Source organism: Aspergillus costaricaensis (genome assembly GCF_003184835.1).
Source record: "Aspergillus costaricaensis CBS 115574 unplaced genomic scaffold BO79scaffold_17, whole genome shotgun sequence".
NCBI classification, from domain to species: Eukaryota; Fungi; Ascomycota; class Eurotiomycetes; order Eurotiales; family Aspergillaceae; genus Aspergillus; species Aspergillus costaricensis.
In genome coordinates this window covers 73,935-89,909 of record NW_020291817.1, presented here as the reverse complement: position 1 = coordinate 89,909, position 15,975 = coordinate 73,935, and the positions used below count along the sequence as shown (strand labels likewise).

General features: G+C 51.0%; 7 protein-coding genes across 7 annotated transcripts; 4 read left to right on the top strand and 3 right to left on the bottom strand.

Annotated features, from left to right (window-relative positions):
* Positions 1-1,980: 1,980 nt before the first annotated feature.
* On the top strand, positions 1,981-2,655 carry BO79DRAFT_266227 (LysM peptidoglycan-binding domain-containing protein; the record flags this gene model as incomplete). Its single annotated transcript, XM_025686951.1, has 1 exon — positions 1,981-2,655. The coding sequence occupies one exon, from the start codon at positions 1,981-1,983 to the stop codon at positions 2,653-2,655; it is 675 nt and encodes a 224-aa protein (XP_025539048.1).
* Positions 2,656-4,216: 1,561 nt separating this feature from the next.
* Positions 4,217-6,327, top strand: BO79DRAFT_266226 (tat pathway signal sequence domain-containing protein; the record flags this gene model as incomplete). The annotated part of the gene is made up of 2 exons (XM_025686950.1): positions 4,217-5,152; positions 5,215-6,327. 2 exons carry the CDS (start codon positions 4,217-4,219, stop codon positions 6,325-6,327), a joined length of 2,049 nt encoding a protein of 682 aa, XP_025539047.1.
* A 595-nt stretch (positions 6,328-6,922) lies between these two features.
* On the top strand, positions 6,923-7,994 carry BO79DRAFT_266223 (carbon-nitrogen hydrolase family protein; the record flags this gene model as incomplete). The annotated part of the gene is made up of 2 exons (XM_025686949.1): positions 6,923-6,997; positions 7,041-7,994. The coding sequence occupies 2 exons, from the start codon at positions 6,923-6,925 to the stop codon at positions 7,992-7,994; spliced, it is 1,029 nt and encodes a 342-aa protein (XP_025539046.1).
* An 85-nt stretch (positions 7,995-8,079) lies between these two features.
* On the bottom strand, positions 8,080-9,282 carry BO79DRAFT_209224 (SDR family NAD(P)-dependent oxidoreductase). The gene is made up of 2 exons (XM_025682569.1): positions 9,078-9,282; positions 8,080-8,987 (listed from the first exon to the last, which is right to left on the bottom strand). Exons 1-2 carry the CDS (start codon positions 9,120-9,122, stop codon positions 8,187-8,189), a joined length of 846 nt encoding a protein of 281 aa, XP_025539045.1. The 5' UTR covers positions 9,123-9,282; the 3' UTR covers positions 8,080-8,186.
* Positions 9,283-9,767: 485 nt separating this feature from the next.
* BO79DRAFT_266221 (MFS general substrate transporter) lies at positions 9,768-11,546 on the bottom strand (the record flags this gene model as incomplete). The annotated part of the gene is made up of 6 exons (XM_025686948.1): positions 9,768-10,440; positions 10,546-11,091; positions 11,150-11,226; positions 11,268-11,296; positions 11,327-11,409; positions 11,458-11,546. 6 exons carry the CDS (start codon positions 11,544-11,546, stop codon positions 9,768-9,770), a joined length of 1,497 nt encoding a protein of 498 aa, XP_025539044.1.
* A 476-nt stretch (positions 11,547-12,022) lies between these two features.
* On the top strand, positions 12,023-13,489 carry BO79DRAFT_228767 (uncharacterized protein; the record flags this gene model as incomplete). The annotated part of the gene is made up of 5 exons (XM_025683987.1): positions 12,023-12,236; positions 12,313-12,332; positions 12,386-12,490; positions 12,571-12,950; positions 13,012-13,489. 5 exons carry the CDS (start codon positions 12,023-12,025, stop codon positions 13,487-13,489), a joined length of 1,197 nt encoding a protein of 398 aa, XP_025539043.1.
* An 843-nt stretch (positions 13,490-14,332) lies between these two features.
* On the bottom strand, positions 14,333-15,337 carry BO79DRAFT_148530 (uncharacterized protein; the record flags this gene model as incomplete). Its single annotated transcript, XM_025678547.1, has 4 exons — positions 14,333-14,901; positions 15,040-15,120; positions 15,210-15,234; positions 15,296-15,337. The coding sequence occupies 4 exons, from the start codon at positions 15,335-15,337 to the stop codon at positions 14,333-14,335; spliced, it is 717 nt and encodes a 238-aa protein (XP_025539042.1).
* Between the last annotated feature and the right edge of the window lie 638 nt (positions 15,338-15,975).

Sequence of the window (15,975 nt, the reverse complement as noted above, 5' to 3'; positions counted from 1 at the left end):
TAATGTGTTCGCTAATGAGGCAATATTCCACATCAGTTATCAAAGTGAGAATTATGCTCGTGCATGGCTGCTCAAAATATGGTCAAATAACGAATAGCCGTGGGACACTGGTACCTCGGAAATAGTGATGGAAAGATGATACTTGGATTGCATTGACATCCGCCTCAACTATGTTGCTCGGTTGAACTACAGGTCTGCTGTCCCTAAGGATCGCCTTGTTGGGGAGTAGACTCTGTGGACTTTGCTAGAGCAGCCGCGGTATATCGTCTGCTATGTCACTGAACTCGCAAGGTAGGCCTTTAAAGAGAAAGAGAGAACAAGGAGACGACTTTTTCTAAACCAATACTAGCCGTACAACCCACTGGAGCCCTCCCGCGAACAACTAGTTAATGGTCCCGAGACGGGAGATACATCAAATTATCCCTCAGAAAACGCAATCGCCTCCAAATCCAACACAGATCATTGGCCGTTCATCATCCATATCCCCGACCATGGATGGGGAAGCCCTTGAAACGGCATCAGTTCAGCTCCTTCTGTGGTCTGCGCTGACCCAATATGACTCTGCTTTAATCAAGATCGGCGGCGTGGGTCTGGGCTCCGCCGATAAGATGAAGTGTGCCAAAAACAACTCCAACACCGCCCACTTAGCCGCTATAACCCAATCTGGGGTCACTTTGCGAAACCCCACGGCGTCCATTCCAAGGTTTTTTTTTGGGTTTTGTTTTCTTCCTGTACGCACCTTCCAAGCTGAATACGTATGCTCCTAGGCTACAGTATTCCCAATTGTCTTCCGCAGTGATCGCAGATCATAGACATGAATACATCGCAAATTCTGCCTAACTTACTGAATCGGAAACCTAAGAGCCCTGTTGGAGTGCCGACAGACGCTAGCCGTTTTGTCAGTGCATAATTGGGGCACGAGGAGACCGAAGATACTCAAGATCCTCGGAGATAACAAGCTCTTCATATTGCTGCTGCCCTGGACCCACTCGCTTGAGGATCATTGCCTGATTCGAAACCCTCTGTCCCGGTCTCGAGGATCACTGATTTTTTGTCTAAACGATCAGTAGTCTAGATAAATAGAGATGATGAAGATATAGCCTACCGAGTTCCATTGTAATACCGAGTCCCCACCCCTGACCCTCCATGTCCGATGTGAGTAGCACATCTACGTCTATTCAAGATGTCTGTTCAGGGGCAATATCCTATCGCTTAGCCTGGCAGAAATGCATAAACTTGATACTGGTTTTAGCTGCATGGATCCAGCTTTGTGCCACATCCGACCTCCGACCATTAGATCCCAATTTAAAGGGAATGTTACGCATGCAAGGTGTGCGTTTCTTCTAAAGTACCCGTTCTTACCCGCGGCAGATTTTCCGTCCGACCCACCAGTCTTTGGGTCAAACTGGGGTATGTCCGTACATCGCTCCCTGTTTAGAGCATCTAAATTCCTCCAATGAGGGTGGTGGATATGGCGATGATGCACTTTACAAGACGCACTGGCGCTTTTAGTGTCTTTAGAAGGCCTTAACAAAATTCCCCATATCGCGGACTACATGGCGTGGCTAACGCGTCTATCATATCGCAGCTGACGAGGCCAATTGCACCGGAACTCCGTGATGTGCCGTCGGGGGAGAAAGGGATACCCCAAGTACCTAGTGACCGTTTTACACGCACTCAGGCATGTTGAAGAAATGAATGTCGGTGGCCTGGACTGCGAAGGTGCAATCGGGATTCATGTGCACCTTGACCACACTGCTCCGGCATGAACGGCTCATGATCACCGATCGTAACTTCCTCATCGTGCTCCCGGAGCCACTTCTTCATGGAAGATCAATCATTACTAGGATATAATTTTTGTTAGCTATAAAAGGGCCTCCTGTACTTCCAGTACATATTCTGTTTCATTCTTCTCCTTTCATAGTCACTCATTCCATCTCAATTTCTTTCCATTCCGAGTAAAGACTATTCACCGTCACAATGAAGGGCTTTGGATCCGCTGTTCCTATGTTTCTTTCTTTGGGCACAATTGCCGTTGCCTCGGCGTCCTGCGATCCGAGTACCCTGAATACCACAAGTTATCTCTACGATATCACCGAAGAGACTACAGTGTTCGAGGTTGCCCGCAAGACCAACCGTGGTGTCTGTGACATTGGCCGACACAACCTTATGGCAGATGTGACCATTCCACCTAATATTGGCGAAGTCTTCATCATCCCTGGCGAAACCTGCACTCCAGACAATGAGTCTTGCCTGATCAAAGATGTGGGCCGTACCCGGACTTGCATCTACGGTGGACCACGTTTGTACTACACTGTCAAAGGGGACACATATGAAAAGATTGCCCTCCGTCTCAACATAACTACCGAATCACTCTCGGGCGGTCAGTCCGCTAATGAAACATTGCGGGTTGGCCAATTTATCAAGGTCCCCGAGTGCTCGCCGAGTCAATGTATCATCCAGCCTTATTCGTTTGAGTGGGGTGTGTATAAGGATCTTGCCGACAAGTATGGGACGACTGTTGGCCAAATCATGATGCTAAGCCCGACATACAACTACAGCAGTCTGGCTTTCAGCAACGGGGGAACAGCTCCGCCAATTGATCTTCCGATCAACTGCACTGCTCTGTCGAGCAATATCACCGTTATCAGCTAGAGTTGTTCCCCTTGGGAGTCGGTTGAAGAGACGGCTTTATCCAGCCGTATGCGTCCATCATTGGTTTCATTCTGCTCGAAGCTCATGTACTTTCCTTTACATTCCAACTGGGTGTTGATTTTAATCACGGGTTTGGGAAGGGGTTGCTGTTGGAGAGGCCTTTTCACAATTGCCTATCTGTAAATAAGGAGCTTTTCAATCCAGGTCTAGATGATGAGTACATCAATGGCCACCCTTCAATCAATAAAATTATAAGAAGTATAAACTGTCTTGTTTGTCGGCTGTGGCCGTAGTCATCAACCCTCTGTAAGCATTCTGATATCCCAAAGTGAACATCATACAGTCCACACTATATTCTTGCTATTGTAGGGTTTGCGTTCATTAGTCTCTTTGGTGAGACAAGAAGAATGCTTGACTTAGCTGAAGCCGCCGGCTGCGTGCTGTTGGGGTCGTAATCAGACTTCTTTGGGACACACCATTGGGCAGTAGAGGCATTCAGACCAGTCGGAAATATTGCGTATACTCCCTTATGTGAAGTCTGAAGGACCCAATAGGAATGACGGCGGTTGCCTATTCGGAGGGCTCGAGGCTCCGCCCGGCCCTGTGATGTCGGAGGTAAAAGGATTGCGCAGCTGCCTCTTTCAGTTCGAAGAACGATAATAGTTACAGCCGATGCCGCAATTTCTAAGCACGAGAAAAGGCACTCCCCCCCCCCCCTTTCCAGTCCTCATGTGGGATGTGGGAGAACGAGTGGGTGGACCTCTGATCCCAATTACAAAACGTCCTGCCTCGACTTGCTGGGAATGATCCATTCATTTTCTACGAAGGCCCGAAACCATATGGCCGAGCTCTCATGCAATACATGCGGGAGTAAATCTGGACGAAGAAGATTATCCCGTGTCGTTTGACAAAACAAGCATCAGAGGGGTATAGAGCGGCCCGGACGAGGCCCGAGATTGCTAGGAGTGGCGTATCGTATTGTATTTTCTCCACCGGTCTTTTGAGTTGGAGTGCAACTACGCAAGGTTGCAACATCAAATCCGTCAGTCTTTACATATACCTGATTGGGAGGGCGCGGATCGCTTCGGGTGGGCAGGTCCGAGGGACAATTTGCTATACGAGGTGCAACAAGTGATCACCGACGGGTATCCATTTCAGGGTTCAAGGTCCGAAAGGTGGAGATCCCGGAAACTTCTCTGCGTGGCACCTGCATTTTTTGACCCTCCACACTAGAAGACACTAAATTAAGCCCTGAGGGCCATACTCCTGTGCTGAGATAATTCTGCCCATCTAAGCGAAGATGGCTCTGGTACTTTCCAATTGTCAGCGGGTACATCCCCACCCCATCCCGCTCTTCAGAGTCCTGAGTTCTGAGTTCTGAGTTCTGACATTTAAGACGAAGCTTGGCCCTGCTTGCTTTTCGACTACTGCCCAAGTTTGTCTCAGAGCTTGGTTCAATCGCAGGCTATCGTGTGTGAACGGTGACCTGCTTTCTGTTATCTTTATATCAACCCATTCAACCAATACCTGTCACCCCTGCCACTAGGGAGTGGAAAGAGCCATGTTTGTTTCGAAGGCATGGGCCTGGCTTGCATTAGCCTCTGCCACCCTAGTCTCTGGTGTATCGCATGCAAAAGACCAGGCTAGGAGAGAAGCCACCTCAGATACAAAACTAGGTACCTTCCTCCACAACCGCATCAGTCCCAATTATTCCGAGCTGTATATTGCCGAGCCAGACGGCTCCAATGAGAAGCTCCTCCTGGGTTCCAACACCGTGTACGACTTCCGAGCCAGCTGGTCCCCTGACGCAAAGTATGTTTATTTCACGTCGGAGAGAAGAGGGGACGGCCAGGCGGATATCTACCGTGTCGCCATCAATGGCACCAGTACCGTGGGGGCAGAAATAGAAGAAGTCGCTTTGTCACCCGGTGTGGACGACTCTGCTTCGATCTCCCCTGATGGCAAGATGCTGGCATTTGCAACTTCGAGATACAACCAGACTAGCCAGATAATGCTCATGGTCCTGGAGACCGGATCGCTCAAGAACCTCACGCTCATTCCCGGTATCTCCGAGGCCGCCAACTCTTCACTACCCAATGGATACTTCAAGCCGACATGGTCCCCTGATGGAGAGTGGGTCGTCTTCACATCCGATCGCAACACCCCATGGCGGGGCCACAGCGACGGCTCTGGTTGGGAGCATACCCAGGAGTTGTCCATTTACGCAGCCCGCCCCAATGGTACCGACTTTCGTCTCGTCTCGTCTCGGAGCAACTACACCCAGGGATCGCCTAGATTCTCTCCAAATGGAAAGCGCCTGGTCTTCTATGAGATGTTGACCGAGGACACATACAATGGTCGTCTGCAGCCTGAGCTGCTCGAAGGAGCTTACCTCAACACCAGCATCGTCTCGATTGATTTCGCCACTGGTGGTGACCGCATTGTTCATGCTACTGGAGATGGGACCAAGATCAGTCCTTCGTTCGTCACCGACGATGTAAGTATCCTGATTCAGCCAAACTGTAGTATTCCATACTGATCATTGAATGCCCCCGACAGGTTATTGGCTACGTCATGAAAGAGTCGGCGAGCAATGGTATCTACTACACCTCCATCTCGGGTAAAAACCACACGCAATACCAGACCATTCCCATGAATACCATGACACCTGCTATACGCTCCCCTGCCTGGTCGCCAGATGGCAAATATATCATCTATGATAAACAAGGTCCTACGGGCGGTAGTACGTCGACATCGAAGACTCAGTATTCCCCGCTGTGGAACTTTGACCCGGACTGGGACTACCGCTTCACGGATGTTTTCCCGATGGCCAAGCGTGGAGGCTGCCCTATGATGGCCATGTCACAGCAGATGGAGGGTGTCGCAGATAGCAATCTTATGCGTCTCCAAATGAACGGCACTGATCAGGTTACCCTCTTCGAGACCAAGAAGGGCATGATCAATCCTTCTATCGCGGAAGGCTTTAACGCCCGTGCCTATCAGGGCAACTGGGGACCGAATGATACCAACATCACGTTCGGCTACGGTGCATACTTCGTGGGTCGCCAAAGCAGCCCGGGGTTCATCTTCAGTGTTACCCCGGAGGGTACGGGCGTGACCCTCCTCGCCGGCAACAACATCACCAACTACGGATTCCCGTCTTACAACCATGATGGCACGCAGGTCGTTTTCCGGACCTGGCCTGGTACGGCCTCCAATGGTACCACCATTGGCACCACTGGATTGGCCATTGTCGATCTACCCTCTCGGCTGGTGACCCAACTTACAACCGAGTGGGATAACCTCCCGGCTTTCTCCCCTGATGGCAAGAAGATCTTGTTCACACGGCGCACCAATCTGGATAACATTGGCGACAACTATGATATTTTCACCATGAACCCGGATGGCAGTGAACTTACGAAGCTCACTCCCTCTATCGCCAGTGATGCCCATGCTGTGTGGACCCAAGATGGACGTATCCTATACAGTACTGCGATGTTCGGCTTCCAGCAGGAGGCACCCTTATACGATGATTCTATGCAGCCATACGCTATCATCGTGCTCATGGAAGCCGATGGTAGCAACAAGACCGTGTTGTCGAACAGTTTGTGGGAAGATGCCATGCCTATGTTTGCGCCCGCTCAAGTCATGGAATCCCATTGTTGTTTCTAGGGGGACACGCGCGACTGAGAGAGGTCGTGAATATGACTGATTGTCTAGGTGGTGGTATCTCCATTTCCATCTCCTTTTGTTCTCCTTGATGGACCTTTTATCTTTTACTGTCTTCATTGTATATAAGAAATATGTGTGTGTGTCAATGTCAAAGAATCAATTGCGTTGTTATCTGATCTCAACTGTGCCTCTTCGCTATGTAATCGTACTGTGCAAATGTAAGGTGGTGGCAGAGTAAGTCTTGGACTCTATCTGAAGCTAGTACTGACTCACTGACTAGACCTCGGCATCACTGAGATAATGGGACAAGGTGTCGCGAGAAAATGGCGATTAAGATGTAGATCTACCTCTATTACCATCAATTGAATTTTGATTGCTCGACGATGTTCTCTGTACGTCTAGCCGCGCTGATCGAAACAACCGTTAAAGCAAGCTTGGCCGCACCAAGAAGCCTGATCCTGGGATTACCCGAAAGTGGAGCGAGCCTTATCATCCGCCCCCCTCACTGATAACATCCATGACTCTCAACTGCGTCAATCCGCTATATGTAAAGACCGCCGTGCTGTAACTCGACACAGTGTGTAAACTCTTCATCATGGTCACCACCAGAGTAGCAGCCTGCCACGTCGCCCCTCACTTCCTGTCCGCGTCGAAAACCACGCGCAAAGCCGTCTCCCTCATCCATCAAGCGGCACACAATGCCGCCCACGTAGTTGTCTTTCCCGAGTCCTACATTGCGGCCTTTCCCCTCTGGAGTTGCGCTGCGCCCACCCACGGATAATCACGATTTATTCTCCCGTATGGTGGCGAACTCGATTGCCATCGATGGCGAAGAGGTTGCTGTGCTGCGGACTGCCGCTCGTGAGACCAACACTGTCGTGAGCATCGGCATCTCGGAGCGTAGCCTGACCAGCACTGCCTGTCTCTACAACTCGAACCTCATCATCGACAGCATTGGCTCCATCGCCGTGCATCACCGCAAGCTGATGCCAACCTTCTTCGAGAAATTGACCTGGAGTCCCGGTGATGGGCACGGGCTAAGGGTCGCTAATACCCCGTACGGCAATATCGGCGGGCTCATCTGCGGAGAGAACACGAACCCGCTGGCACGATACACTCTTATGACACAAAGGGAGCAGATTCATATCTCCTCATGGCCATGCATCTGGCCTACTCGAATGTTGGATGACCCTTCCGAGGCGGCGGGTAGTACCGGGGACGCTTCTGCTACTAGTACCGCTGGGTCGAACTACAACAATGTCCTGGCTAATCGTCTGCGCGCTGCTGCCCATTGCTTCGAGGCCAAGTGCTTTGGTGTGATGTGTAGTGGATTCCTTGATAAAACCACCATTGATACCATTGTCGCTGGAGCCAGTGACACGGCGCGGATTCGCCGGACCTTGGAGCTCTCACCGCGCGGCGTCACCATGTTCCTCGATCCCACGGGATCCCCGGTTCAAGGATTTACGGTGATGGAGTCGACGCAGGAGCAGCAGACACGGGAGTTTGTGCAGATGGAAGAAGCAGTATTGTATGCGGACTTGGATTTGGAGCTTTGCGTTGAGGGGAAGCAATATCACGATGTTGTGGGTGGTTATCAACGGTTGGATGTTTCTGATTTGCGGGTGGACCGTAGTCGGAGGGAACCGGTGGGATTTACTGATTGAAAGCCTCATGTGGAAATGAACGCTCCAAGAGAATGTAGGGAATGTGACACATGGCGTGTATCGCTTTCGGATTGTGAGTATATTAAACGTCTAGGTACTCATCTCTGGGTTTATCCAGTACACAATCCTTGCCCAAGCCTCAAATATAGACATTGTATCTACGAAGCATTGCTCAACTGCAGTCACAGCACGTCAGTGGCCCATCCGGAACCCTGTCAACGTAAATCCTGCATCGATCACCAGGCTTTCTCCATTGATAAAAGAAGCGCCGGGGCTACAGAGAAAAACAACCGCATCAGAAACCTCCTCTGGCATGGCGAGCCTCCCGAGGGGGCACAGTTTCGCAATTGCCTGCTCCAGGGTAGGAACGTTGCTGATGGTCTTCTGCATCATGGGTGTGTCAGTCCATGACGGGCATACAACATTGACGCGGATATGATGCTCAAAGTTGTCGGCGGCAGCAGTCTGCGCGATTCCAATGGTCGCATGTTTAGATGCTGTGTATGGCATCATGCCGGGCACTGAGATCAGGCCATTGATAGAGGAGAGCACGACGATCGACCCGCGGCCCAGAGTGCGGGTCGTGTTGCTGCGCGTGCTGGTGTACGAGCGCGGCTCCTGCAACGACATGGCCTGGGAGACGGCCCGCAGTACCAACATAGTCCCGCGGGAGTTGGTTCTCATGGATTGGTCGAATGCGTCGACGTTCAGGGTTGCGGTACGTGTACGCGAATTACCGGAGATGCCTGCGGAGTGGACGCAGTAGTCAATCCGTCCGAGCTCGCTGACAGCATGCTGGACCATGCTATCGACGCTGGCCTCATCCGTGACATCTACCTTTACCGATAGGGCACGAAAGTTGGGGTGGGAGGAGAACTTTTGACACTCTTGGAGAATGGGATCCGTAGGAAGGTTCAGGTCCGCCAGGAGGATTGCTTCGACACCGGCTTCAGCGAGGGCGAAGCAGACATCTTTCCCAATGCCTGATGCGGCCTGCAGATTGAGTACTCAGTCACGTTGGCTTGGGTTTAGCTTCGGTGGGTTCTTGATGTTATGGAGGTATGACAGGGACGGGTGACTTACACCGGTAACAAGAGCAATTCCACCATTCAGTCTGGTGCCCGCCATCAGAAGAAACGGAAGAAAATATTGTGTTGAAGTAGAAGCAACGCGTATAATGGTTTACCGTTGAACTGTGGGCGAAGGGAGGTTTTCCCTGCCTTTTGTGGCTCGGTTATTGGAACAGTGGGAGAGAAGAGAAGTGGTGGAGAGGGGGCGCGGTGGGGGGAGGAAAGCGCAGGGCACTAGTGCATCTTAGAGGGGGACTACAACAACTACTAGTATGTGATGGGAATGGAACTGAATGAGGGGAAGTCACGGTGGGGAACGGCTTAGTTTGATGCACCCTGGAGGCTGCGCCTTGCACTAATTACAAAGAAAGACAGAGGGACCCCTGTACACATACTGGTTCAGGTAAGGGCTCATTATTATAGCAGTAACAAATAGTATATTCATATCACTCCGCTCTTCGGAATAAAAGGCCGCTGACCCGCGATCATTTGAAATCCCACGCCGAAGTGAGTTTAACATCCAACCGACCCTAACTGAAACTAGCAACTCTCCGCCCATGCAGGCAATCAATAAGCCTTATCTCGTAGCAACCCAACACTAAGATCGACACACTCACATTCCCCAAGGAAGTTAGTCCAGCCTGGTGTCTGTTCCGCTGCGCTGCCTTACTCAACGCCTAGTAGTACGCTGTACTAACTACTGTTAGACGATGATTTGTTCCCTCTGCCACATAAGCACCGAGGCCAGCACCTGGCCCCCAGCAAAACCCGCCAAAATTTTCATCTCCAAATTGTAACTGGCCGAGAAGGTCCCTCGCACTAGGCTTTGTGCTGACGTTGGGAGATCGGAAAGACTCTCCGCGGAGTGCAGGACCAATTGCATCTCCGTCGGCGTCAGCCATTGCTGCAGGTGAGACTGGAGGTAGCCATTAGCCACCGCCGTCAGCACGGAAATTCCAATACAGCCGCCCATGACTCGGAACTGCGTAATGGCCCCCATGGCGACCGCATTGTCTCGCTTTTCGATCGTGAAGGGTGTCATCAGGATCAGCAGTGTAATGTTGATCCCACAACCGAAGCCGGCCAATACCTGGTATCCGTATTGTGCTGAGGTGATCGACAATGAGTCGGGGAGTGTGCCCAGAAGGACGTAAGCAACGACCTGAAGCAAGGACGCGAATATTACCAGGTACAGCAGCGGAACTTTGAACATCTTTCCGATAGCCGGTGCGAGGACGGATGCCACGGGACTTGCCACGGTGAAAGGGATGAACCGGACAGCTGCTTGGAATGCCGTAAGCTGATTGACGATTTGGAAGCGCTGGGGTAACTGAAACATCGTCGAAAACCACACTGCACCCAGACAGACGGAATTTCTTGGGCCGCCCGACACAACCAGTCAATGGGAACCCACATTGTCAACAGCAGAGAGAAAGAAGACTTACAACAGCATTCCGACCCAAACGCGGTTACAAACAAACCTCCACGGAAAGACCGGCTCAATGTGCTTGGAATAGAGTGTCACCCGTCTTTCCCACAGTAGAAAGGCAATCCATGCCAGTCCGGAGATGATGAGGAGCACAATGGTAAAAGCCGAACTCCATGTGTATTCCTGATTGGCTTCCTCCAGGGCCGTTACCAGGAGAATGGTTCCAACTAACAGCAAGCTGGAGCCTAGTAAGTCGACCCTCTGAATCATTTGCCGCAACGATGCCAACACGGATGACATTGTCTTCGCCTTGGATGGTTCGTTGTGATAGGGGAACCGGTTTGGCAGGACTAGAGCAAGCCCTATCCCGGCCAGTGCGCCCGGAGGGACATTCAACAGAAACACCCAGCGCCATGTCGACGAGTCCGAGATACCCCCTCCCATCAGAGGGCCGAAAAGGAGCGATATCGCGTATACTAGGGATAGTGAACTCATGTATGTCGCATATTTCTCCGTCGGGACCAGGTCTAGCAGAATCGCAGCACAGAGAGAGTAGTTGCCCGCTCCGCCAACACCCTGAAATGCACGAAAGACGATCCTAGCGCATCACCCCGTCATTAAGTATTAGTGGGCACGAAGAAGGTATGCCTACTTACAGTTGCTCCATGGTTTGGGCTGCGCCGCAAGCCCCTGAAAACACCACAAAGAGGAAAACAGCGACCAGCAAGCATGACTTGCGGCCAAATATGTCGCTGAACTTGGCAGAGATGTGACAAGCAGTCCGGCATATCCTAGCATATATGCTGTAGTAATCCAGTATATCTTATTTAGACCCCCCAATTCCCCGGTAATTCTAACCAAGGCGGTTGTCACGATTGGGATTTCCAGATTGGTTATAAAAAGACAAACGGCAAGACTGAATTGTCAGAACTTCCATTGGCACTGATAGTTTGATATTACATACGCAGCAGTAATTGTGTGTAACCTTGGGCCTTGAATTTGTGTAGAAGGGGGCATTTCTGCCTCCACCTCCACCTTGTATCCTGTTGCCATGACCTCACCTGATTTTCTGCTTCCCGACATATTGAAAAGGACTTGATAAAGAAAAGCACGAAGCAAAGGCAAGTATTGGTTAAGGAAAACAGGATGTGAAAAATTCCGACGAAGTATAGATCTGTGATATTCACCAGCACAGCCAGTGAGCTCAGCCTCAGAATGCCAATCAATGCAAAACTTAAACACTGCCAGCTTCTCATGAGAGATATAGACACTAATATAGTTATTATGCGCTGCCTACTAAGTATGTGATGAGTGGGGCAAGGCAAGGCTAAGGGGGGTCGCTACTGAGATGCCGCATTGACGCAAGAGGATGCACTAAGTCTTGCATTCGGACGCTCACAGGGGCTTATGGCCCTGGCAATGGGATACATATACAGGCACCAATGCCCGTATATTCTGTATTGACTTCAGAGCTTCCTCTATCTTTACACTCTCCTCAGGTTCTTCAAGTTCACTGCAGCCCGGACACCATGGTCGCCCTCACTTCGTCACAACGCGAAGCCATTCTTAATGGGCCAGCCGGTTACCCCCCTGCTGGGAAGACAGCTAACCTCACGGACCCGCCCAATATGCATACCATCGGGCGCATTGTCCACCTAATCCTCTTCATTGTGGCCTCTTTGTGCTTTATTATCCGTATATATACCAAAGCGTGTGTTGTACGACACGTAAGAATGTCTGACTGTGAGCATTGATATCTTTCAAGACCTCCGAAGCCCTCCCAGCAACCTCATATTGTCTCTTCTGACCTATGAAACAGATATGATGATCATTGCCTGGGTATGTAAATTTCAACACAGCAAAGTGTCTATCTAACTGGAGGCATTTGACAGCTCGGATTCATAGGGTACTTCGTCCCAGCTTGGTTACTAGGCAATGTCGCCCCAGGTGTCGACCAGTGGAATATGACCATGAGAGACTTCATTAAGATGCTATACGTGAGATTGCTTTCACCCCTTGATACATGAGGTTCATGTATACATTGAGCTGATCCTGCCTTGGCCCTTTGTCTCACTAGTACTTTCGTGTTGGGTCGGTCTTGTACGGGATCTGCATCTTTTTCATCAAAGCCTCCATCCTATTGCAGCTAGTTGAAATCTTCTGTCACCGAAAGGACACATTCTACTGGGTTTGCCATACCGTTATTTGGATCAACCTTCTGTTCTACGTGATTAGTACCTTTGTTGAGATCTTCTCCTGTCGTCCGATGGCGGCTGCGTGGGATGTTCTGATCTCCGGCAAGTGCATGAATGTCCGTCTACTAAATGTGATTGCCAGCTCAGTGAATGGTTTCTTCGACCTAATAATTCTGATTCTGCCTCAAACCCGCATCTGGCGACTTCAGATGGCTCTCCGCCGGAAGCTCGCTGTCTCAACCGTATTCCTATTTGGAATCCTGTACGTTTCCCCTCTGCCGCCGATTTAGTGCTTAGTATTCCTTCTCACATAAGCCGAGCAGAGCTTGTGCATCAGCTATCACGCGGCTCGCATATGCCGTACTATTATTTACGACAACCAACAACATTGCCTACTACAGCTACATGGCAGGCTTGTGGACCCTGCCCGAGTTGGTGGCTGGTATCATTGCGGGATGTCTCCCATCCTCCCCGAAGTTTTTCCAGAAGCTAGGCCAGAATAAGGTTATGTTGAAGTGGGGGAGCTCACTGCAAAACCTCCTGGTCAGTCGTGGTGGCCTTTCGCAGCGGCGTGGTCATGGGGGCGGCAGACTGTCGGGCAATTCTTACATGATGGAAGTTCCGAAGGAGGATAGCAAAATTAAGCAACAACAGGAGCATGAAGACTGCAAGCGCCATCGGCAGCGAAAAGGCCCACCGGACCAGTATCCGCTGACATCGTTCGCCAGTGCGCCGGGGACCATTGACCAGTCTACGAGTGACCTGTCTTGTAGCGCAGAACGGTTGGGGGAAAGGGTGTGATAAACTTCCTTCGTTGTGTGAGAAGAGTGCCTTCTTCTCTTCCCCTCTCCTGCATGTCAGAAATTAGTCGGCGTGTCGAAGTCATCCCACAATGCAACATCAGTGGCGGGGAGCATTCCCTGTAGACACCGGAGCCGTGAGTCGTCCGATTTCTGGGCATATATTCTAGGGGTAACCGTAAAACACTCGTCCTGATTTGTTCCTTTGTTTTCTTACGGTATGTGTGGGGGCCAAGCTGAACAGCTGTTCTTGTAGGATGGATAGCCGTTGGTCCTTGCGCCCACGAACTTAAGTCAGGGTTGCGGAAGGATCGTGGATCGGGCCGGTCTAGTTTTCAAGATGGCCAAAGGTCTGGAAAGCACCATGGGTTGAATCCTGGTGGCAGGGCTGAGGGGTATATTCGAACTATTTTGGGGCTGACGGAGCCTAGTTCATAACTCAGGGGGCTTTCGCCAATGAATTCGGATTGCGCACGGTATGGTGCGATCCTAACATGAATCCTGCGTAATAGCCGCCAAGAATGGAGTGGGGAGTAAAGTACATATTGTCCAAGCGATGGGATCAACAAAGCCCGGCTACTTAGTGCTTACACTTGAAACTATCTCTGCCCAGTCAGTCCAGCTCGTTGACAGCATTCCGCACTTGCATATTCCGTGCATCCCACCCCTACGAATGAACCAATGAGGCCTTGGGCTGATCATGATCGACAAGCCACTTACTTGGTAAGATACAAGTATTTTGTCCGAAAAGGCTGTGCATCCTATCTGCTGTAATCAGAAAGAGTCCAGATCTACAGTGTACCCTCCTTCATCATTAGATACATGATATGTACTGTTTGCTCGCTTACTCCTCACCTCCCGCCCTCGCAATCGTTCGCTTGATTGCCCGAAGGGACCTGGCCAGCGTGACAGGATCGCGTGCCCCTGGAATCTCATGTCCACCATCGTGCACGACGATCTCTCGATTCTCAGCCTTGCAACACCGGCTGAGCTCAGGGCCATAGCCCCATAGCGTGTCATTCCGCCCCCAAATGTGCGCAGTAGGGATTTCGATCATCCCCGACGGCACTTCGCTCTCACCTTCCCTCGCCTTGTCGCTGCCAATTGCTTCTGAATCCATTTCCGGCGCAACAATCCTCTCCAGAATCGGTCCCCCAAATAGCGCTGGTGCCCCGCAGAAGAACACGGCAAAGCGAAAGGGAAGCCGGTTGTTCGGGGTGCCCTGCTGCATTTTGTGCATCAGATAGCTGGCACCGCAGCCCGCGCCCAGTGAGAAGGCCAAAAGCCCATCGAACGGCTCTGTCTCCATGGCAAGGAACTCATCCATATCCGTTAGAACCTGCCGGCGGGTCTCCGCCGTGTCATCAACGTACATGAGGAACTCGTCGTCCGGCGCGACAAGGTCCTGCATCCCTAGCGGGGTTTCTCACGCTTAGCTCCGATATTGCAAGCCTGCAAGGCTACTAAGATAGGCCAGACCTGGTTCTGTGGCCCTTAATCCCGCCACCCGAAGAGGGGTACAGAAACTCATATGCCAAATTGGGATCTCACCTGGGGCCATTTCCGTCTTGATTGATCCGTCTAGCCATTCATAGCTGTGGTTGTCTCCTAGACCTTGGCGGATAGCAGCTGCTGGCATTAGACTGTTTAGCCGGCTTCTCAGACTAGGATAACACAGCCCCCTCTCGTGGTATAGGGGGGTCTGGCAGGTGGCAGCGTACCGGTCTGTAGCTCGAAGATCTGTTCCTCGCGCCGTCAGCTTTGGGTCCTGCCACCGTTGTAGGCCCTTCTGCTAACCATCACTTACTCGGCTATTAGTGCCCATACCATGAAGACAGAGAAAACGCATTCTTGTTTTCGTTATATCTGTTCACTTCCAAAGCGAAATGTCACGATGGTAGAGGTGCTGTTCTTATGCTTATGAACAGGCGACCAGGGGTATAGAGTGGCGGGGAGGCAGAAAACAATAGAGCTGCCGGCCTACTATCGGCTCCTCTAGTTCCCTTATATGCAACCACAGTGGGTAGTTTTAGCCTGATACTGTACAAAACGCACTAAGGCCATCAGGGTAATTGTATCACTCCCGGCGCGATCACATCTAAACCTCCACATTGTCCCTTGGTCAATCATCGGATCGTCAGAAGAACCAATAGGGTAGAGATATCCCGGGCTTCTGCTTTGGCAGTAGCTGCGGAATTGTAGCTTTCCTCCGACCCCTGGTTTAATTCATTTCCCAGAAGCCTTGTGCTTACGAGTCCGGAGTATACACCAAAGATGTCTTGGTTGATTGTCGTGCTATGGTCATCCGGAAGTCCGAGAACCGCCCCCCGCCCCCCTTGGAGAGGAGATCAAATTTGTAGTACTAGTGGGGCTGTGTTGTGTTAGAGGTATTTAAGCATAAACAATATTGTTGTGGATATACTTCTCTTGCAACGCAACCGTCTTGTGTGAAAACATAAACACCTTACCTGACCTCTACCAATTGCG

Coding starts and splice junctions, on each gene's coding strand:
- BO79DRAFT_209224 (XM_025682569.1), bottom strand. CDS start 9,122: ATGGCGGGCACCAGACTGAATGGTGGAATTGCTCTTGTTACCGGT. Junction 8,988..9,077: donor GAATTGCTCTTGTTACCGGT/GTAAGTCACCCG, acceptor CTCAATCTGCAG/GCCGCATCAGGCATTGGGAA.